This window comes from Gavia stellata, chromosome 3 (assembly GCF_030936135.1).
Source record: "Gavia stellata isolate bGavSte3 chromosome 3, bGavSte3.hap2, whole genome shotgun sequence".
Classification (NCBI taxonomy): Eukaryota; Metazoa; Chordata; class Aves; order Gaviiformes; family Gaviidae; genus Gavia; species Gavia stellata.
The window spans coordinates 62,349,485-62,363,002 of NC_082596.1; the positions used below are offsets into that span (position 1 = coordinate 62,349,485).

At 37.4% G+C, this 13,518-nt stretch overlaps 1 protein-coding gene across 1 annotated transcript in view; it reads left to right on the top strand.

The window, feature by feature from the left end:
* The window catches only part of DOK6 (docking protein 6), a 251,564-nt gene that overhangs the window by 175,868 nt on the left and 62,178 nt on the right, over positions 1 to 13,518 (top strand). Inside the window, exon 6 of the mRNA XM_059815585.1 lies at positions 11,201 to 11,339. Coding sequence (XP_059671568.1) covers positions 11,201 to 11,339 — 139 coding nt within the window. The remainder of the gene's footprint in view (positions 1 to 11,200; positions 11,340 to 13,518) is intronic.

Consider the following 13,518-nt stretch of genomic DNA (forward strand, 5'->3'; position numbering starts at 1 on the left):
CAGTAGTTTCATACAGGACTCATAGTAGATATTCAGCTAAGATAACCTAATCAGCGTAACTGATTGCTGTTAATCAGAGATGGAAATACACATTTATCAAAACATTGGAAAATGGCTAGCCACCGCATCCCATGAAGTTTTAGAAAGAAGATATTTCTTGGAAAATAGGTGGGGAGCCCAAGTATGTAACTATAAACTGTAAATACTGCTTTCTGCTTATTTTTCATCCTTTTGCATGCTTTTCCTGTCCTTTTTCTGCATGATTTGGTATATGCGGTTCTTTGTGATTATTTTCTTTTGCAGGACTCTCTTTTTTTTTTGTTTTTACACTCTTTTTATCCACTTGTACCTTTTCCTCCCCACTTACTTGTGTAATTGAAAGGAGTGTCTTTTTTTTGCAACAAAATTTTACAAAAAATATTTTGAGGGTTCTCAAGCTCCTATCAAGCTGCTACTTACCTGAACACAAAGTACAACTGATTTTAACTATCAGGCTAATGAGAAATCCTTACAGAGAGTTTTCCCACTGCTGGAAGCACTAACACAAGGATATCATATACACAATCAAAGTTGGAGTCAGAGATGCAAGGTGAATGCAGTGCGAGTTGTTTGAACCATAACAGAATTGCTGTTGTTTGCAATTGAGAGAACAGAGAAAATCTGTCTTCTTCACTTCTGCCTGACTTATATCGAAGAGGAAAAGTTAAAGCACGTGGGAGGGAAGTCATGTTTCCTCTCTAAATTAAATGCCACGTGCATAAATTTGGTGGAAGTTCAGTGAATGTTTTACACTTGTTGTGGGGGTTGCACATTGTCTGTAATTATTTTTTTGATATTATGTTATTATTGCACATCTGGTTTACCACTGAAGGCATTATTTGAGCGCTTGTGTCTGTATGCATGTCTAGTTAAAGTCCAGACCAGAAATGTGGCCTTCAGCTAAGATCTTCAGTTCTTACTGGCAGCACCTGAGAAATATACCTTTTTAAATAAAAAAAAAAATCCCTGCCTTGTCTCACCCCTGGTGCTTTTGTCTGTCCCAGGGGTTGCTGCTGTGGCAGGCTGCTCCCAACTGGAGTTGACAACCTGCCAGTTTTGAGATTAGTGTTGATGAGACCTTGGATATCATTAACATATGTTAATTACTCATTAGTGTATGTACATAGCATGGTGAATGTTTCTGAACCAACCTTGTGTGCCCATAATATTTGCATATGACTTTCTGAAAATTCCTCTGTGGCCACAATGGTCAAAGTAGTAGCTCTCATACCTTGAAGATGGAGGAGGTGACATTGAAAGAAGACAGCAGTGTTTAAATCCCCGTCACAATAAAATCATAGTATACTGAAAGTTTCAGAGAATGGCTGACCATAAATGCTTTAAGTGGCCAAAACCATTATTAATGGTGCATTTATAAGGGGAGGGGATGGGAGACGCACTTGAAATCCCTTATTTTGAAGTAGCCAAAATTCAAAAAACTCAGCAGAGTGCTCAGTGTGTTCTCTTCATCATTTCTTTGTACTTTGTGTGTCCACTTTTGAAGCAAGAGAATGCAGCATTAATTTTCTATAAACTGGGAAAACTGATGTTTTGAATACACATTGTAATTAAGCGTGACTAATTTGCTTTTTTTCCTGGTTCTACATTAGCGCCTTAGTAGTTTTTACTTCTATTGTCTTGATATTATTCATCCATCAAAAATGTTAATTGTATTAGTTCATTCCTGTTCAACCCTCCAAAAATTTTCCCTCCTCTTCTTAAGTGGATATACTTTGATCAAAATGCGGGAAATACCTGTTTCCTATGCTTGATGTTGAAATAAAAAGGAGAGTAATGACACAAACACAGTATCTGTCTGCATCATGGTAGGTGCAATATGTTTCCAATAGCACTCAATACATAGATGAGAGGTTATTGAGGCATTATAGGACAAATCTCCTTGTAGATCATTTCAAATGTGGTCCTATGTTAAATTCTTAAAATCAAATTTGTTGGTATATGCAGATGCAAAACTGGTTTTTATTAATTCTTTTTAGTTTAACTTTTACGTTGAGCATGATCAATTACTCTAAATATTGTTGGCACTTTTACAGTAGTGTCCAGTGTCATAGCTTCTGAGCACCCCAAGTTCCCCAAAGATGAAGTAAAATAAACAAGTATACCTATGCAAATTAGTTCTTTGGCAGTTACTATGCTAACATCTGTTAATTGGCAGATGCCTCCTTCTTACAAAACTCGTTACTTCCTGAGAGAGGATCGAGTGAATTTGGCAGTGTTAGGTTTACAGTTGGACTCGATGGTCTTAAAGGTCTTTTCCAACCTAAATGATTCTATGATCCTATGATTCTATGAGTAAGTTCAGAATTGTGTCACTTTGTGTTCAGAATTAACTCAGACTTTAGCAAGTATGATCTGAGAGGATTTCTATCAGCAACATCCCGGGCAAGGAGTAGTCCCAAACATAACAGTGACTTTAGGGCTCCAAAAGGAAAAAAAAGAAGAAAATAAAGATCCCGGGCCACTAAGTTTTATTGCTTCGGTTGTAACAAGTAGAGATGTGCTGCCACAGGGCTCCTGTATTATTACACTATCATTTATTTTAACCAGTAATGGCCTTATTTGGGTTTTATATCTAACATTTTTGTATTTCTCAAAGTCAACGATATTTACGTAGATTAATGCTGCTTCACCTGTGTTCTGCTACTAAAGACATTTTGCATATACATATGCATTAATTACCTACACTGATTTCTTAAATAATATGAACTGAATACTGATACAAGAGGGTAATTTGCATGTGCAACCTAGAATCCTTCTTACTTAGAGGTGATAAAGCACAAGCAGCACAGTTCAATCTTCCCCATCAAAATGTTTAAGTGATGTTTTATGAAACTAGTCTATAAGCAGGAAGAGACAAAAAATGTAGTCATAGTCATAGTAAAGTATTTTGGATTCAGCTTCTTAGACACCAGAAAATTTCTTCTTTTATTGACTATAGTTTAGTTTCTAAGGTCTAGGAAATAGAAAACAGAGCCTCTGCACAGCATGTTTACCATTATGTATGGATATATTTCGTAATTACATGTCAATCTCCACATGCTACCTTTTATGTATGACTTCAATAAAGTCAGTTTTTCTGCGTTTCATACTGTAACTAGCATTGAGAATGAGTTGCTGTCTTTAACTCTTCAGCACGAGTTACATTTATTCTGATATATTAAAGTAATTAATATAAATAAGAAGATTTTAATGAGAATAGATGGGAAAGCTTGGTAGCAACCAAATAAAAGTGGTCTGAAACGAGTCCAGACAGAATCCTCCTTTTTATCAAAACCAAACCTCAGGAAAAAAACCTAAAATACAATTTTTTCCACTATGTCTTATGATGTACAGGGATAAACCTGGTGGAAATGAATTTGAGAATTACAGTGCTAGTGGACAATCATTGATATAGGCCAGAGAAAGACACAGGCTGCTTTCTGCACTTCTGTTATGCAAAAAGTGGAAAGCATCTGACATGCAGGAATGGGTTAGTGTCCCTGAAGCTTTAGCAGTGTGATATATGCCCCACTAGTCTAAATATGCTATCTCAGAGGGCAGCACAGAGACAGCAATTGTAGAGGCTGCACCAGCAATTAGAAGAAAAAATATCCCAAGAAGCATAATTGCCACTAGTACTGTACAGAAATCTCTCCCATCTGACAGAACAAGTAAAAACATGTTTTCATGACAAAATTTTTGTTTATATTATATTATACCACTTAAATAGTGGTTTCGTTTAGGCAGAAAAAGAAATAATCTTATTGGGAAAAAACACTATTCACACAACAAAGCTCCCTTTTAGAGGGAAAATTTGTAGGGTAATGCATCTCTGTTTGGAAAGACTAGCAGCACATTCATGAGACTAGCACGTAAGATTTCTTTTACTGTGACTGCATTTAATATCTTAAAAAGATGTGCAGCTATCACTTGGGAAGTATTAAGGTCCTCTAGGAAATATTGGAGAAGGACTGCTGGATTCCCCGGAGTTATGGAATCCCAGGTACCTGGGAGCAAATCATCACTCATTTCCACTCTGCCTCTGAGCATTTTCCTTCTTAGAATTGCAAAATGTTGCCATAAATGGTCTTAGCAGGAAAGCTGCTTTGATGGCATGAGGGATCCTTTAGTTCTTTTAGTTGAAAATGCTGAGGATGACTCAAGAAATACAAGATCTGACCTTGAACAAATCTTCAGGGCTAAGCTCTGAGATCAAGTTACTGAGGCATATCAGAGGTGTGGTAATACTCCATGTTTCCTGTATTAAGTCAAGCCAAATTCAAGGAGATTCCACACGAAAGTTAATTTAAGATTAAACACTGCTATCTATAACTTATGAGCACGTGCAAGAACAGTGGAAAGTTACCCACCTCAGCTGAAGTGCAACAATATGGCAACAAATGTTATGGAGGAAGGTCTATAGCCAACAATTAGTAGATATCATGCATAATTACTTTTTTGTGTTGCATATTCTTGCCAGTAAATAACCATTATTAAGGGGAGCTGGCAGATGCCTCATATATCAGATAATTTTCATTATTTGCTTATCAGATAATAAAATTGCCAGGATACCTGTTTGACACTTGGGATAAAACTCTGAAATGCTGCCAGCAAAGCATGGCAATCTAACTCATTAATCACATAGGGTATGAGTAACAGGCCACACTCAGAAGATTTAGAAAGTCTGTGTCTGCTTGTTCTGGATGTAGCCCTTTATATCATTGCTGTGCTTCGTGCTGGCAATCTTCATTTCCCTTTCACAGATTTTTCATAGGACATTTTCCCCGCTTTCACAGACCTTGTCCCAACTTTAGGTCTTTCTAACTGCATCTGCTGAATTATTTACTTTTTGTGCACGTTTCCCATGAACTGTCTTCTCCCTGCTTCACCCATAGACTTTTCCTAGGTCCCATACATATCCTATTTATGTAGTTATCTTTTTTCTTATTGATTCCCCCACCAAATGTATCCATTTTTTGCCTGCTTTATTGTGAGTTAGGATTCTTATCAACATTTTCTTATTTCTTCCTTTGTTTTTCTATCTTTTCAACATAGAAGTTGACTTACAATTTTATAAAAATGTACATAGTTTATTTTATAGATGTCTTGATAAGTATTCCTAGGTATAAATGGAGCTTTTTATCTAAATATGCCTCAGCCACAAAAAGTTTATTTGCTTTCCTTGCTTTTTTTCATTTTCTCAGAAAAGAACAGCTTTTGCAGACGACACCAAGTTGGGAGGGAGTGTTGATCTGCTTGAGGGTAGGAAGGCTCTGCAGAGGGATCTGGACAGGCTGGATCGATGGGCTGAGGCCAACCGGATGAAGTTCAATAAGGCCAAGTGCTGTGTTCTACACTTCGGCCACAACAACCCCAGGCAACGCTACAGGCTTGGGGATGAGCGGCTGGAAAGTTCCCCTGCAGAAAAGGACCTGGGGGTGTTGATCGACAGCCGGCTGAATATGAGCCAGCAGTGTGCCCAGGTGGCCAAGAAGGCCAACGGCATCCTGGCTTGTATCAGAAATGGTGTGGCCAGCAGGAGCAGGGAGGTGATCATGCCTCTGTACTCGGCTCTGGTGAGGCCGCACCTCGAATACTGTGTTCAGTTTTGGGCCCCTCACTACAAGAAGGACATTGAGGTGCTGGAGCGTGTCCAGAGAAGGGCGACGAAGCTGGTGAGGGGTCTGGAACACAAGTCTTATGAGGAGCGGCTGAGGGAGCTGGGGTTGTTTAGCCTGGAGAAGAGGAGGCTGAGGGGAGACCTTATCGCTCTCTACAACTACCTGAAAGGGGGTTGCAGAGAGGTGGGTGTTGGTCTCTTCTCCCAAGTGACTAGTGACAGGACTAGAGGAAATGGCCTCAAGTTGCGACAGGGGAGGTTCAGGCTAGACATTAGGAAAAAGTTCTTTACTGAGAGAGTGGTGAAACACTGGAATAGGCTGCCCAGGGAGGTGGTAGAGTCACCCTCCCTGGAGGTATTCAAGGAGCGTGTGGATGTGGCATTGTGGGATGTAGCTTGATGGACATGGTGCTGTGTGGTGTTGGGTGGCTTGTGGCTTGTTATTGTTGTTGTGTGGCGTGGGTTTTGTGGTTTTTTTTTTTTCTTTTTTTTTTTTTTTTTTTTTTTTTTTTTCTCCCCAGGTTGGACTCGATGATCTTACAGGTCTTTTCCAACCGTACTGATTCTGTGATTCTGGGAGGAAGCAAGCTAAAATTTGTTGAAGGCTAGAATGAGCAAAGAATTCGGACCCCCAGGGGAGCTTTACATTCATTTCTTAGTGAGGTCTACTGGTTAGCTAGCCTGTCTTTCATGTATGCTGTGTGTAACGTCCTTGCACACAAAGAACAAACAGGATTTCTGTCAAAACGGCTTAGCTCAAGTTGAGATAACGACACACAAGGAAAGAACAAAAGTTAGATATCCACAAGAGAGATAGTGTTTGTGTGTCTCCTCTGATAATCTAATTAAACTGCAGGCAAAATTGCTAGTTTCCATCACTATTTAGAAAATCAAAGCTGTAGCAGCACAGGAAATAAGGGTCTCAGTTTAAATATTACATGCAAATTAGTTCTTTCCTGACTGACAGCCACAGCTTCAAGGCTTGAAAGAAAGGCCACCTTTTATTTACTACTCATCTTGTGACAGTTACAGTCCGGTCCCATATGTACCACCTTCTTCAGCATACAGGAAATAAGCACTAGCTGACCTCATTTCTGGACCTTGAAGTGTCTGTGTAAACAGCTTTTTGACGTTAAGGGTGGACTATGCAACAGCAATTACATCCAGTTGGTACTGGTAACTTTTAGCACTCTGATTACCGGACAATACCTATTCATGATCTCTTCTCATTTAAAAATTTAAAGCCCATTTTTATTTAAAGAACTAGAAATGCTGAACTAGGCTAGTGGTACGTATGATGTATTAGTTATTCATAGCTATAGTTATTAATAGTAAATTTTTTATGATATTTTTTCAGTGCCTATTTGAGAATGTTTACTTTTTTTTTTAGTTATTTGTATGTCACTTTATATACTTCTGAGTAATGCATTTACAAATCGTCCACTATTTCTTTAATGTTAAATTATTTGTGAAAAAAATGAAATCATTCAAATCCATTGAAAAACTAGATTTAGATATATGAAGAAATAAAAATTTTCTAGTTACAATTGTCATTTAATTGTCATTTATGCTTTATTTTAAAACAAGGACTTGTAGCAAATAATACTTCCGAGCATCTCGGTTTTCAGACAACTTTCATTATTGTGAAAATGCATTTTACCCTTAACAAAAATAGTGAAATGAGGCTGAGATGTCAAATTCTTGTCCTCTCATGCAGTTGCTGAATATTGCACTGTTAAACTTTTAAAATATTTCAACCATGACATGAGAGCATGAACCTCTATTTGGGAAAAAGTACCGTGTGTAAAAGGTGGTCAAATCAAGTCAATAAAGTTTCCTTTTGGAAGGGAATTCTACAAGATTAATTGATTCTGCTCTAAAAGACTGAAGTTACTGTAGTGAGCAGAGGCAGTGGGAAACCATTGTGTGAATTTGGGAAATGATGAAAAAAATCTGGCAATACTGGTGGGAAAATCACTTTGGCTTGAACAGAAGCCCTACCTTTGAGTAAAAGCAAGAACTTCCATTGTTGATCTCTGAATCCAGTTTGTCCTGGGCTACAAGCTTAGCTCTCACCATCTTCCAACTAACAATAATGGTTGTGAAAAGCTGTGGCAGTGTTTTAAGAAGTAAAAAATTTACAATGATTTGCAACAGTGTTTATCTACTAGTTTCATTATCTGCCTGGTTATATCATTCTGTAATAATACAGAAAAAAAATGCACTGTCCTCTTTCAGTCAAAGCACTTCATACATTTTAATGCACTGAATCCTTAAATATCTTAAAGCATAGGTTAATGACATTCCTGTTCTAAAGCTGGAAAACACAGAAACAGAGAACCTAACATGAGTGTTTTTCGAGCATCCACAGACTGTTAAGTCTCTCATCAAAAAATTAAGGTATACAAATTCAGTGAATTTTTTTGACAGTGAAGGTCATACTGAGTTGGTTGGGCTGCAGTGCATAACTGTGGGAGTATCAGGAAAAGAAGAGGCCCATGCCTTTCTTCTGTCTTTTCTCTAAAGTGATTCTAGGAAATGTAAAATTTAAGAAGATGTTATTAAATTGACATAAAATTATAATCAAGTTTTTGTTTATTAAGTATGAAAAATGCAGAAAACTTCTGCAGAAAAGCAAAACGTAATAATTATGAAAAGTTTTTATTTGCGCTTTGGAAAAGGTAATTTTTCATTTTAAAAGGTTGGTAGAAAACAGAGTTTTTTAAAGGTTTTGAGAAAAGTTGCAAGCAGCAAATACTTGATTGATTTAAAAATATAATTCATAGTAACCAAAAAAGGATGCAACTAAGCAACCATGTGTGCTTTGAACATAGACAAATTTTAATTTGCTCACAGTTATTTCACTTTCAGTCATAATAAAGCAACACATTAGCAAGAATAAACCTCAAACTGTAGTTATCTGGCATCTACCAGAGGGTGTAGAGAAAACATTTGATTTGTTCTGCTGACTGCATTTTGACTGTAAATAGAACAAGAGTGTTTCAGCTAACCTTAAACTAACCCTAAAACATGCCGCTGCTCTTGGTGTCATAACTAGAATAGACTAGAACACAAAACAGGAAAGAAAAGACTAGAAAAGACTAAACTAGACTAGACTAGAAGGTATAAACTCAGATTTTCATCTGAGTAAAGCAATAACATCATGAGGAGCTGAACAGGAAAACTTCACTGTGGCAAAGGGATTCATCTGCTTGGGAGACAGATTACTAATAACATGTTTCATGGAAGAAAGAAAGTTTTATTCTAACAATTTTTGTTTTTACAGAGCTCAGATGTGCCAGCTACCGATTGCTTCATTCTTGGGGCCTTTAATTCCTGTTAAACTTCAAAGCAAATTAGCGGAATTCAGCACTTTAAAAAATTATGCCCATAATTCTTCTCCACCTCAAGTTTTAAGTGGCTGTGTGCATATCATCCATCCATCCTTAGCCAGGGAAGCCCACAATCTGGGCACAGGGAGGCTGCCATCAAGGGCTTTCTGACGTTGGCATGACACATCTGCCACGGTCGCCCGTTGCCGTTGGGGAGCAGGGTCCTGCTGCACTGTCCTGTGCGGTGGTTGAGGTGCCGGGGCAGTGCCTCAGCCCACACCACTGCCTCCACCTGTCTCGCACAGATGGTACAGACCCGGTCCGATCAGCAGCGGTAGTGACTAGGTTTTGCTCAGTCAAAACAACTGGATTAACTCCTCAATCTTAATCATGCCTTGTTGCCTGCTTCCTTGTTTTTATCCCTGTAGGATTTTTCATCCTCCGAAACCAACAAAAAGATTATATTTTCCTTCAGTTTCTGAAACCTCATAATTTTTTCCAGACTTTCCATTTCACGCTGTTTGAATTTTATTAAGATTTCTTTACACAAAAGCAGAGTACCAGCTATATGATGCCTTGAGGGATCTAAAAGACTTGCCATAATGTCACAAAGCTCTGGAGACGTTTTATTTCTGCCAGAAGCTCTTTGGAGAATTGTGGCTAAGGATATAAAAGACCTTAAATGTTTACAGCAGGGATCTTGATCTCCGTTGGAATTTAATACAAAAGCTTTTTTTTAAATCTATTAATTGGCACACCACATTAATACTGATCAAATAATACCCGTCTACAAAGTGGATTGTATTTTCTTTACATCTTGGGATGGGGAAGACTATTTTTATTCCAGAATTATGGATAATATCCATATGGATAATATCACGAATCATCTGTTCTTAAGACTACGACTTTCTTTTCAACACCTCAATTGATCATTACTATTTTCACCAGGTATTTTCCAGAAGCACCTCTGTTTTATCTGTTTCTACCTCCAACACTTTCTGTTAGAATGTTAGACTATTTGGGACACATTTTTCTAACATGCATTGTAATTCTTGGGCTTTCTGGGGCCATGTTGAAGGTGTTTGAATATTACAAAAAATAGATGTCCTTAAAAATAATGTAAACAACCAAAACATTAAAGAACTCTGGTATTTTAAGGCAAATCAAATCCTTTCTACTGTTGAAGAATGTTATGCTTCAGTGACTCAAGTCAACAATTTTCTAACACAGATAACTGAAAATCTTTGCAGAAAATCTACAGACCAAATAAAAAGGATTTCTTAATTTGATTTCTAAATTTGCAAGAAGAATTCTATAAAAATACATAAATCAGACACTGATAATGTAATGGAACTACTAATATAAATATGTTGAATTGCACCGCTGTTTAATACAGTATATATCCTTGAAGTAATAGTCACTCAATAATCTAACATTGTTGTCTACTCACATTTTCTATATTTCCCAGCCCTCTTTGTCGTTGCATTTACCATATACCACTCTTCTTCCTCAGAATAATGCCACAGAGATATCACAGATAATGATAATAGCAGTTGCTCTCTCAAAAGAAGAAAGTAAATTTTATTTCGGGGGGGGGGGGGGGGTGTCACTATTTAATCTTTTTATACTACAGAAATACTGTTCCTATTGTCAAATAGACTGAATGGCTTTTGTAATTATCAAGATAGCTTTAGAGGCTGTCTCACATAAATGTACCAACAGAGACAGTTGTAATTTAACCTTCTTAATACTGTCTTTCAGTACAGCTTCTTTGTAGTGATCAGCCATAATGGCATTTCTATTTGGTCAGTGTCCTCTTAAAATGTCAACTTTTTAAAGTCATGATGTGCTATGTACTTCTTGCATCAGTTGGTTAATTTAGCTCCCACTTACCAGTGCAGACATTTGAAACAATGCCATAAATAGTTGACTGTATTACCTCAAGTTTTTATTCTATGATAAGACTTTTTTTTCACTATCCAGAGGATGATTAAAACTGAATTTAAAGGTTACATTCACGAAGTTCTGCACATCTGTTGGAATATGTCTCTCTTCAGTGGTAAAAATAACTGCGGATGTTCAGAATCCCAGAGTTTAACTACAAAAGTTGGCATTTTCTACTGCAAGATGTGCACTTTTTATAATAGTTAAATAAAAATTACACAGTACTAATTTTTTTTCCTTGCATTCTTCTTAAATCTCACTGCAGGATGTGTGACACAGGAGAAGGGCTGTTCACCTTTCAGACACGAGAAGGGGAAATGATATATCAGAAAGTCCATTCTGCAACACTGGCAATAGCAGAGCAACATGAAAGATTAATGATGGAGATGGAGCAGAAGGCACGGGTAAGATCCCTTCACCAAAATCTTTAAACTTCTGAAAATTGGCAATGACCTAAAGTATGGAGTAATGGCAGTCCGTGGATTCAGCCATAATGATGGTATTAGCTGTGTGGCTAAGACAAAACAGACTTTTGGATTTATGTATTTTCATGGTCAGGGATTTTCAGCGTGTGCTATACAATGATTTATTGTTGATGTCTTTTTGGAACGGTGGATACCATTAAACGTGGGATCCATGGTTACCTTCTTGAAAATTGTGGCTCTGTTGTTACCCAAAGATTAAGCCTTTACCTGAAGCCAGCTGTGAGTTGGCTATTGATGAATAAGTGTTATTTGCTACTCATGGCCTCACAGGTAGAAAAAAAAGTCCAGTATAAACACTTCTAGATGACAGCAGACATGTTCTGTTTTTCTTAACCCCTAAAAGAAATTACTTTCCCTACACTATAATAAGTACCAATGCAATGTGAGTTCAAAAAGAGCTATTTTTTAATTTTAGAATTGAATTAATTCTAGAATTAATTAATTTTAGAATTTCCAGTTTGCACAAGTTATCTTTAGGTGACTACTGAAAAGATTGGAGTGTTCTAAGACAGAAAGAAAAAAAAGTGTTTCCTGTATGCTTAAAAGTAAAGATGGTCTTAAATGATCATTCTGGAAAGCTAACTTCCAACTGTGGTTTGAAGCTACCTTTATATCCACCAGAGAGGAAAGATATGGGGAGGCCAGGGAAACTGGTCTGCATGCTTTTCTTCTCAGATGACCATGATTCTCCATGTATCTTTGTCCCTAGAAAGAGATTTGAAGGTAATTGCACCATTTCAGGTGACTTTTCCTTCCTTCCTTCCTTTCCCCACCATTTCTGTTCCCACAGTCATGCAAACGTGACTTACATGTTCCTCTCCCCACACACTCCATCACTGCCAAAATATCTTGCTCACACTCCTGCGAGAAAGGCTCTTGCAAAGGACAACACAAGACCCCAATGTTCAACTCCTTCTCCTAATTATTCCCCAGATAAGTCTATCTTTCTCTATTTACTGAAAAATAAACTTGAAAAAGACTTAGATTTCCATGTCAAAAGTCTCTTATGTTGAATGCTACCCTCAGATTCTGCATGTGTCTAAGTAAGATCTGAGATGGGAAGCCATAAAGAGTGAATTTTTTGGTGGTTTATGAAGAAAGTTGGATGAGTTTTTCAATAAAACTAGACAACATAGGAACATTTTCACAATAGTTGAGATGCACAAACTTTGGACAGAAAAAGTAGGAAGAGGAGAGTTCATTATCAAGATTAAAATCAGTTTAGGGACATAGAAGCATTTGCTGGAAAGTCCAAGACAAGATGAAAGAGTAAATGGAAGAGCATCTGAAGTAGTAAAAGTGCTGGCAAAAAACAATTGCATTCTGCTGGGCAGAAAGTGATTGAATAATAGTCCAAAACTGGAAAAAACATTATAAATATGTTTGCCTTTAAAGTGACTACACCAGTAAGAGAAATTAGAGCATTTTCATTCTGCCCTGATAAGTGCTTAGACCAGGATTATACAGGATTTTTCTGTATAATAATAATGGAACCACCACTTTCAGGTCTTCCACCTATTGATTAGCAACTTCGCTGCTTAGCAGCGCCATTTCCGTTCTGCCATCAGATGAATTCCTTGAAACCTCATTTATGAAGGATGTGGCCATAGGGTACGTAATATCAAACTCTGAGGACAGGCTGAGAAATAGAAATGACTCATCAGTCACACAGTGTATCCTGTACTCCTGGATGAGGCTGCGCTGTGATCTGCAGAGGGAGATTGGTAGAGGCCTGCTGTATGCTGTTGTAGGCTGCATAGAAGCTGTGGGCAGTGTAAAAGAGGCTGAAAAATCTGTTTATTTTATACCTCAACTAGTAAGCTAATGTTAGTTTAGTCTTGGAAGCTCTGCTGGTTGTGACTGATGGGGTGCTGAACGTTTAAGGGATCATCGGTGTCATCTGCAGCATTTGAGCTGTATTCATATTAGAAACAAAATCTGGAGATACTAAATAGACTAAGTGTATGTTATTTTCCTTTTATCAAATCTAATTGCTTCTCTGATATCTAAATCCAACAGTTTCACCAAATATCTATGGGTTTTTTTTTCCATAAGATATGAAATTGAAATACAAGCAAGGGTATATTTTTAAATCAGG